Source organism: Musca autumnalis, unplaced genomic scaffold, assembly GCF_047663935.1.
Source record: "Musca autumnalis isolate F117 unplaced genomic scaffold, ASM4766393v1 scaffold_5, whole genome shotgun sequence".
NCBI lineage: Eukaryota > Metazoa > Arthropoda > Insecta > Diptera > Muscidae > Musca > Musca autumnalis.
Window position 1 is genome coordinate 123,412,592 of NW_027412088.1, and position 9,764 is coordinate 123,422,355.

Consider the following 9,764-nt stretch of genomic DNA (forward strand, 5'->3'; position numbering starts at 1 on the left):
TAATGGAAAATACATATTTTATTATCGACCCTTCGCTATCTTTACTATTTTGGGTACGACATTTGTTCCATTATTTATGGCCGACAGTTGATTATTTTTAGACATAGATTCTTAGACGACATGCTTACAAAGAAATCTACCTGACTCTATTTACACAGAAAAGAGTCTTCTACAAAATTCACCATTCTCCCCGCCTTAAAAGATCCTAATCTTTTAACTGTTAGGACAGGACATTGAACATTTTCTTGCTTGCTATCTGACTCCATTTACATAGACTAATTTAGATACAGAACTAAACAGTTTCTGGTCTTAAAGCAATCTAATTCTTTAACTAAATGTATGTATGTTATTTTTTACTAAAGAGGAATATTATCATAATACTTATCATAATGTAATATTTTTCATTACTTATTTTCTAAGTTAATAATAAACAACATATAAAGACTTATAATGACTTAATTCTAGGTGATGGCACCCAACACCTTCAGCAACCAGTATGGATGATGACTTCTTTTCCCTCGATGAAAAACGTGGTAAATCCATTTTCTTCTTGGAGGATTCTTCTCGGCACTAGAACTTTCTTCATCAATTATACGATGATTGGACACATGACGTATAATTCTACGCTTGACACGATCTGCACCGGCAACTTCTTCATTGGCATTATATAGTGTTGTCTTTATGTCTTTTCCATTTTCGTGGCTTCATCATTATTTTTGTTGTGGTTCTTGTGCTGTATCCGTTACAAACCTTTGAGATACGGTAGCACCGCCATCGATTTGCACTTCATTGGTACCTTTCTGTTGTACCCTTGCTTTAGGATCACCTTTGGAAATTTCGATGTCATATTCTCTGCTAGTTACAGCCCATTCCGTTTGGCTACTAACTTCTTCGTCATACAATAGTTTTTCGTAGACAACACTTTCTTGTAGCTGTTGTAATTCAGCGTCCACTTTGGCAATCTCAGAAGCGTGGCGTCTTCTTTCATTGGCGAGCAATTTTTCCAAATCACAATTTCGGCCATTCAATGCAGCATTTGTAGATTCCAACTTACTAATGCGAATATACAGGCTTTCAATATTTTGACGAGAGACATCTAATTCTTCGATAGCACTTGAAGCTGCAACGGACTCACGGTTGGCTTCTGCTTGAAGATCCTTAATCTTTTGCTCGTACAGCATTTTCATTTTACGCATTTTTCCTTCGTGTTGTTCACACAACTCTTGCAACGACTGTTGTAATATGGTCTCATATTGTTTAGAGAGACCAGAGCGTAATTCATTAATTTCTTCTGAGTGAAATTTTTCCTTGAAGGTCAGTTCCTTACGCAGATGTTGTATGTTGCCTTCCAACTCAATACGTGCCTGTGTATCCTCTTTAATTTGTTTGCGTAGAAGCTCCAATTCTGCATGCACCTCACAGAGTTCAACACCGGCTTCCTTCGTATAAGCAGTCGCAGCATCGTATTTGGCGTTAAGATCAGCAGCTCGTGACTCGTACATACGAGCCTTCTTCTCAGCAATTTGCCAGTCCTTGGTTGTTTGCTCCAATCTGGCCTTCAACTGCTCATTTTTCTCACGCAGTTGGTTGACTTCGATATTTAATTTCCGCGAAACATCAACGTGAACGTTTTCATTCTTCCTTTCCGTAGTTTCCCCTACACTACCTGTAAACTTTACTATTTTCTTAAGTTCAGGAATAGTCACATTTTCAACCTTCCTAATTGAATTACTATCTACCTGCCTAGTATTTATCTTGGGAACCCATTTCCCATTGATCTCTTCATAATCTTTTACCTTCACCTCTTTAGGTGCTACTCTAGACATTTTCCCAAATCTCACCATGCGGTAACAAATTTGTAAAAAATTGAAATTCTCTACGAGATTATCCTCTTTAGGAAACTCATTCAAATATTGCATCAGTACTGATGACGCAATATCATATCTGTCTTTGACATCTTCCACACTTAGAAACTCATTCCTTATCTCAGTCTCCAGCGCATTTAATGAATATTCAAACTCTCTAATTAAACCTCCTTTTAATGTTTTTGAATGGCGCAGTATGTTTCTTTTTTCATACTGTTCCAATGGACTTAAGCTGTCCATCTCAGCTATATATTTATATCTAGAAAGAATTCGTGTATCTAACGAATCCTTCTTTGAGTCGATCCCAAAATCTATCCTTACTTGACGATTTAAGAAGTCGAACTTTTTGATTGCATACCGCACACCAGAGGCGAATATGCTATGCATTTCATATGGAAATTTTCCCATATCACGGAGCTCCCTATCAGTGTCTAAAAAATCCCTTCTTGCTTCCGTGAAGGAACTACCAACTTTAAACAACTTTTCCCTTGTTTCCCTGGTTACACTTTTCTGAGCAATTTTGCTCAGTTCTAAGTAAAGCGAGACAATGTATTCGCCCAACACCCTTTGATGTTGGATGAAATCTTGAAAATTCATTTTCACGAAATACACTTTTTGTCACTTTATTTTTTTTTTAGTAGCTATAAAAATTGGCCTAACACAATCTTTGCTTCGACTGTGCGCCTTTCTATAACCTAACGACTAAACCTAACGTAGTCACTTTTCACTACGCGTCTAATACGTTATTACACTGACGGAAAAACTACAGCACTTTTCTTTTTTAAAAATGTGATCCTAAGACGTCACTACACTAAACACGGATAGGCCTAACGAGTTATTTTTCACTACGCGCCTATCACGTCGGGGTCACCAAATGATGAGACGACTCCTAGTCTCATCACAAATGCACCCAAGAAACTAAAGGAAAAATAACCTAAGAGAATGAAAACACCCGCGTTAGCGATGTTGTTCGTTTCGTTGCTTTAGATAGACTCTTTATTTCCTACAAAATATTTAAACCTAAATCTTACAAATCTAATAATAACACACATACATTCCGTTTGGACGCACATTAGAAATGCACGCTGCATCTATAAATACTAAACATCTGCATGAATGCGAAAAAAAGCCATTCATGAGACACTCACACATAAAACCAACCCTTATTCATTCAATCCACTAGCAGCGAGAAGCAGTGAGTGAGTACAAAAAGAGAGAGATAACTTGTAAGTTTCGTACTCACCACCATTCATACTCGCCACAACTCGGTAATCGTCTAACTCACTAAAAGCGGTATGAATGAGATGAGTCCGTTTTTAAAATTTGAACATTATTCGTATTCATTCATCATTTACTCAGAATGAGTAGTAAGCAGCCGAATGGTACAATATTATTCGAGTTACCCGAGTTAAAATTCCTGTAGTCAGTTTCACAATCCCGCCAAAAAATTAAACAAAGAAAAAAGTACATATTGCAACTGAATGTTGTATTATAAAGGAAACATTTTATATTTACTTTTTTATTAGTTTTTATTAGATGTTACTAAAAAACAAACAAAAATTTATATAACTTAAAAGAAATGAAGTTTTTCAGTTCATAAACATAACAATTCATAAGCATAAACAGGTACTCAAACGTAAAAAAAATATTTATATTTTATTTCATATTGGAATGAAGAAACATTATTTTCTCTACTGAATCTGGATTAGAACCAATAAGGCGCCGTTTTTCTGAGAGAAGGTGTCTAGCGCATGAAAATATTCGTTCGGAAGACGCGCTGCTTGCAGGAGTTGACAATATTCTACAGCTCGCTTTATAAAGCAATGGATATTTTGATTTATTAAATTCCCACCACTGAAGAACGTCAAAATTGTCGTGCATGGCAACGCTCTCGTTTTCGTACAGCATTAATTCATTTTGCACTTTGTCTGTGGTATTTGTTGAATGCAAAGATTGAAGAAACCCTGAAAAAAGGAGTTCCTTATTTCTTGTTAGAGATTCGGCTTGTGAAAATTCATTTAGATTATTTAGATCATCATTTAAAAAGCTTTCCATTAATGTTTTGCAATTTGCCTTTATATCGGCTTTTTGTTCATTTGTAAACTGCGATAGACTATTTGTTGGTGGAAACAGGAACAATGCCATTTTGTGAAAAATAGTCATGTTGGTCATAACAACATCATCTAAAAGTTTCACCAATTTTTCTTTTAAGTTTTTAATGCACTCTAAATCATCATTTTCTACTTCGCATATTCGTTTTAAAAAGTAGATATGAACAATGGCCAAATGTATAGTAGGATATTTCTCTGCTTCAAGTTCTTTCGAAGACGATTCAAAATAATATAAAAGTTTTACAGTCGAGATCAAAATGTTAAGATTAATATCACTTATTCTGTTAAGTTGTTGCTTTTCCTGCAATATATTGCCAATATCAATCCAGTTCTTTTGTATAGATTGTAACAAATAATAAATAGTATTCCATCTGGTCGGAGAAAAACTTTTGAGCGTAGTGTTTAACTGTGCATTGACACCAGATACTTTAAAATACTTCACAAGCTTTGAGCCCGCTGTGCATAGGGCTTTAATGTCATCATTTTCATTAATGGCTTTCTCCACTATGTTATGTAATAAATGGTTAATGCAATATATATGATCGTTTGACCTAAATGCAGCTACCATATTGGAACCTCGGTCTGTAACAATTATTGCCTTATCAAGATTACAGTTGAACTCTCTTAAGGTAGCGGTTACTTTGTGATGAATTCTTTGGTCTATGTCAAGTTAAAAGTTTATAAAGAAATGTCAAAAATTAGTTGCTTTCAAACAACATATACTAATGAATATAGTTATACTTACTGGTACAACGCTCCATATTCATGGATCTAAATGCTAGCATTTTCGTGTTTAACTTTCCATTTTTTATATAGTGTATAGTTAAAGCTAAGTACGACATTTTTAGATAATTATCGCTCCAAAGATCCGAACTGAGGCCATATCCTTTGCCACAGACTTCTTGTATTTCACTTTTAATGGAGTCATAAGTTGTCGTATACATGTTGTCTATATTCCTAGATATAGTTGTGGGATGTGGTAGAAGCTTATCTACATCCACATTTGACCCGTGTTTAGCTCCAAGCGTTATCATTAATTTTGCAAATTTCTTTAAACCATCATCTTCAATCATTTTAAAAGATCGACAATTAACTATCATCCATTCGGTAACTGTACGAACTACTTCTGTCTTTGTGTCATTATCGACATCAACTTTGGGTTTATTTTCTAATGCCTCCCTTATATTCTTATAACATCTATGCTTTACAAGGTTAGAAGTGCTGTTAACATATTTGTAAACATTGTAACAGTTTTTACATGCCACAACATTTTCTATAAAGGTTCCGTCTTTTTGAATTTTTCCAAAAATCTCCCAAACCTTGCTTTTTCCAATTGGTAGAATAATTCGATATTCTCCTGTTTTAATTTTCTCTTTTATTTCGGAGATTTTATTACTTTCAGCTGATGTAGAAGGTTCTGATGACAGCTCCGATTCATATGAAGCATCCTATATTATGTTATTAAAATTAGTCTACTTCTTACATTAACTTCTTAAAATTAAAATTCTTACCTCCATGCTGAAGCATACGCATTAACAAACTAAACCAACAATGCAAAGCACATGTCACGTGACAACACAAAAAGGAATAACAAGTGAATCATTGATGTCAACGTCTGCACGTTGTCGTAACAACATAGAATAACGAATTCAAATGAGAGCTATGCCAGCCATTGTTTAACAAAGGGACATTACTCTCCCATCAATTCTTTCTCATTTATTGTGGACACCAATGAAGTGAATGCACAACCAAGCATAAAAAAACTCACTCATAGCATTCTTATTTGTGTCCACTCTCTCTTGCCGGATGTTGTTAGGTCGAGTTAGATTGTGTTATGGGACGAATGAATACAATCTCCAACAACAAAGAGAACAACGACGCTAAACACAACTTCACTGGATGTACTCATTCAAACTCACTCATTGGAGAATTTGTACAATGAGTTACAGTACTAATGAATGAGTGGTGTTGTGCATTCATTTGATGAATGCATTCATGCAGATGTTTAATAAATACATACACACACGTTGCGTCGATAATGGAAAATACATATTTTATTATCGACCCTTCGCTATCTTTACTATTTTGGGTACGACATTTGTTCCATTATTTATGGCCGACAGTTGATTATTTTTAGACATAGATTCTTAGACGACATGCTTACAAAGAAATCTACCTGACTCTATTTACACAGAAAAGAGTCTTCTACAAAATTCACCACTGCCAATTTTATTACTAGCGTGACTGAATTTCCCATGGTCAAAAGTTGCAAAAGACCAACAAGCTGTTTGTTTTTTTAGATGCTTGAAGATCTGGACTGAAGTCCAAAAGGTGTACAAATTCCAAAGATTCCGTGCCATACGCGGCCTTCGTGGACCACTTATCGTATACCACAAATATGGTTCCACCTTGAAGAACCTTCCTCATCCCAAGATTGTTAACACCGATTTGTACAGCTTTTTAAATCTAAAGAAATCCGCAGGTACTTCGTGACCCACGAAGAAGATCTTCGGTCGTGTTCATTGTCTCAATCCAATGTTAATTGAATTGGCTAAGAATCACTTTGCTATTGTTGCCAGCAAAGCTGCTGCCAACCGCGCTAAAACGTTACAGAAGGTCTTTGAATCAAGAAAGAAGAAATCCGCCGCTGCCCCAAGAAGATGTAAACTTTTCAAATTTTATAGACTTTGTTAAAAATGTATGATTTTTTATATTTGTGTAGTGATAACATACAAATATGTAATATAATGTAATTCATTTTACTTAGCCTGATGGCTTAGAATTATTGTAAAGTTGATTAATAAAATAAAATAAATAAACTTAAGTTTTGCAGCCGTATCTGTTTACAGCATATATGTATGTATGTATGTATGTATTTCCTAGAAAACCGACATCTATGTATGTTTTGTCTTTATAAAATAAAACCTTCCTAAGTCCCAATTTACATTAGGAGAGTTTACTTGCGGCAATTGTCAGTTTGTTGGTGAGAGAGGGTGTTGAGAGGCAAAGGGTTACCATATACCACGCCTCTCTCTTCATCAAACTGACAATTGCCGCAAGGAAAATTGCCTAATTTAAATATAGACTAAGGGAAAAATATGATATTGTAGTCATGATTAAAAACGCTGGATCTAATTTGGGGATTCATTTCAATTGTTATCGTGCCAAACAGCCATTTTAATTTGTCACCGTAGGATTTTTGAGATTTGGGCCATGTTTGAGAGAACTATTCGGATGTGCAAGGGTTGGAACGATGTCTGTCACTGGCTGACTTCCGTAACACCATAAAACTGCATTGTTTCAGTTGTTGCACATGCTTTGTAAAAGTACTTTAAAATGCACACCGTTGCAAAAGCTACCTCAGTTTTCTATCTGCTGCTCATTTTGTGTGTATTCTGCGTTTCAAATGCGCATCAGTGACGTCGGGGATTGCAATACTTCGCTTTAATTCTGTATCACAGCGATATAAAAAGGTATGCTTGATATTAACAAGGCAACGGACTATAGGGAAGTCAGCCACTCTTTCAATTATTGTGACCACCAGATATTTTATTGTTCGCTATAGGATTTTTTAAGCTTTGAACAAATATGTATGTCTGAAAGCATGGACTTGATCACGAAGCACATCATATCACTGTAAACAGCACCACAAGGAATTTATAAACGATTCTCTAACAGCCCTTAAGCGAAAACTTTGTGTGGGGGTACTCGAAGAACTGTCTCGATATAGTCCACCCTTAATCTATGTCTGAAAAAAATATTACGAGGATTACTTTTTGACAAATCTATTGATCCGTTTGTAAGTTATCGTACGCACCATTTAAGCGAAAATCTTTGAACTTTTATGGGGGACGAAGTAAACACTCTCCCCCACTCTCGAAATTGATTAAAGATTTGAAAAAATATGATAAGGACCGATATTTAGACCACATCAGCAGATCCGTTCGAGAGTTATCCTTCAGACGGGCAGACAGACAAGACAAAATCGACTCCAAATGGTATGAAAAATTTTAATTTAAAAATTTGAAATTAAATTTGTTTCAGATTTAAAATGTAAATAAACCTGACATATGTATGTTTTAACATACACATACAAAGTTTGTCAAAATAATTTTGTCCATGAAGGGACCGCAAAGCGAATACAACTCTGTGAGCTGTGAGCGTGAGGTTACCTTGTATCATTGTATCATGCTAAAACCTTAAGAATAGCTAAAATAGTGAAATTATACAAATCCCTGTAGGAATATTTTATATCCCTAACAAAGAGAAAATTCCAAATTGTAAGCCATGTCGGCTCGATAATTGGAACACTCCTTCAAAATATGTACCGAAAGTCGGACGGTATCCTTCAAACGATTCTCGAAAGAAATGTTTTATACACAGTAACTACCAATTTTGAGCAACTTCAGTTGGATAATGTGACTAAAACCATCAATATTTGAAAAAAATTGGGAGGTGTCGTTCTATGGTGGCTAAGTAGAAATAATTTAATTATTATTTATTATTTATTGCTTTTACGCCAAGTCGTGGGCGCATAGGGCCAGTTATCAACGGCCAATCTGTTGTGGCCTAGATTATCTTTAAAATCTGCAAACTCCTTATTGTTACACCCTTGTAACATTTACATTGCAGATTTTAACGATAATTCTTTCGTTGAGTTTTTTGACATTTCCCCATCTCTAATCATCTAGTTTTACTTTCCATCGGATCGTTGAACGCTATCGAGGCTTCATAGTAAGCTTTTCCCTCAAGATCGTTGCAATTATCTAAGGTAATATCGTTACCATCCTCCACTTTTATTTATTGAATAAAATCCATTTGACTTAAAGTCAAATACAAATCAAAACGAAAATACTGCCTTTCTATTTTTCTCCTTTTTTTCTTTTATTTACATTGACGTAAACATTTGGTCACTTCGAGCCGCGATTGAATCGGTGTTGTTGTTGTCGGTGCTATTTCTAATTTGTTTTGTTTACTCTCCTCCACAGCAAATAACTTACATCCTACAGTCCATCCATCCATTCTTCCATTTTTCACACATAATCTCATCAACAAAACAGGTACGTAAAGTGTTTTAAGTGAGAATATCGAAATATTAAAGTGAAAAATAACAACAAGTGTTTGTTCCGCGATCGCTGTTTGGCCGTCTTACAACGCGTCGCGCATCGCCCTCCCGTATCGATCAATTTGTCGTGTACATTACCACAAACTTACATACAGTGACAAGTGAAAAAGAAAAAAAAATTCTAACATCCAAATAAAACCAAAAGGGATAAGTGACATTTATTTTTTGCTATTTGTTGTTGCAAAAAATATTAGATTTTTTCCTATAAATTGTGGTGGAATAGTGCACAAAATTAAATATAAATAATTGTTAATAAGTGCCTTAAAATTATTGCAAAAAGAACCACAAATTTTGATATATTGATTGTGCCAAAAATTGCATCTTTTTATTCCCCACATAATTTGCATAAAAATCGCTTTACGTTTGTTTGGTTATTTGCAAGCGACCAACATACATTCGTTTATACGTAGATACGCTCATAAACATACATACGTAACTCATATCGTTGAGTCAGTCGGTCGGTCAGTCGCTTGGTCGTTTATAGCTATATTACATTACATGTATTTCATGTGTATGTTTTGCATTTTTTTACATCTACATGTAGTACACATAGTGTGATCCATATCAAAAAATTCACCTATCAAAATGATGTGTGAACCCATGTGTAACTTTTTCGTTTTAGAGCCCTTCCTATATTTGTATGTACAATAAATAGAAAACAGC

General features: G+C 35.0%; 1 protein-coding gene and 1 long non-coding RNA gene across 2 annotated transcripts; both read right to left on the reverse strand.

Annotated features, from left to right (window-relative positions):
* Window positions 1–461: 461 nt before the first annotated feature.
* Window positions 462–1,826, reverse strand: LOC141386741 (lamin-C-like). The gene is made up of 2 exons (XM_073955661.1): window positions 751–1,826; window positions 462–702 (listed from the first exon to the last, which is right to left on the reverse strand). Exons 1-2 carry the CDS (start codon window positions 1,824–1,826, stop codon window positions 462–464), a joined length of 1,317 nt encoding a protein of 438 aa, XP_073811762.1.
* Window positions 1,827–6,662: 4,836 nt separating this feature from the next.
* Window positions 6,663–9,429, reverse strand: LOC141406013 (uncharacterized). Its single transcript, XR_012413303.1, has 2 exons — window positions 7,794–9,429; window positions 6,663–7,724 (listed from the first exon to the last, which is right to left on the reverse strand). It is a non-coding gene; the product is annotated as an uncharacterized lncRNA (long non-coding RNA).
* Between the last annotated feature and the right edge of the window lie 335 nt (window positions 9,430–9,764).

Bases quoted from the DNA above. Each gene is read 5' to 3' on its own strand.
- LOC141386741 (XM_073955661.1), bottom strand. From the start codon at position 1,826: ATGTCTAGAGTAGCACCTAAAGAGGTGAAGGTAAAAGATTATGAAGAG. The intron at 703-750 runs GTTTGTAACGGA...ATAATGATGAAG, and splicing joins GGTGCTACCGTATCTCAAAG to CCACGAAAATGGAAAAGACA.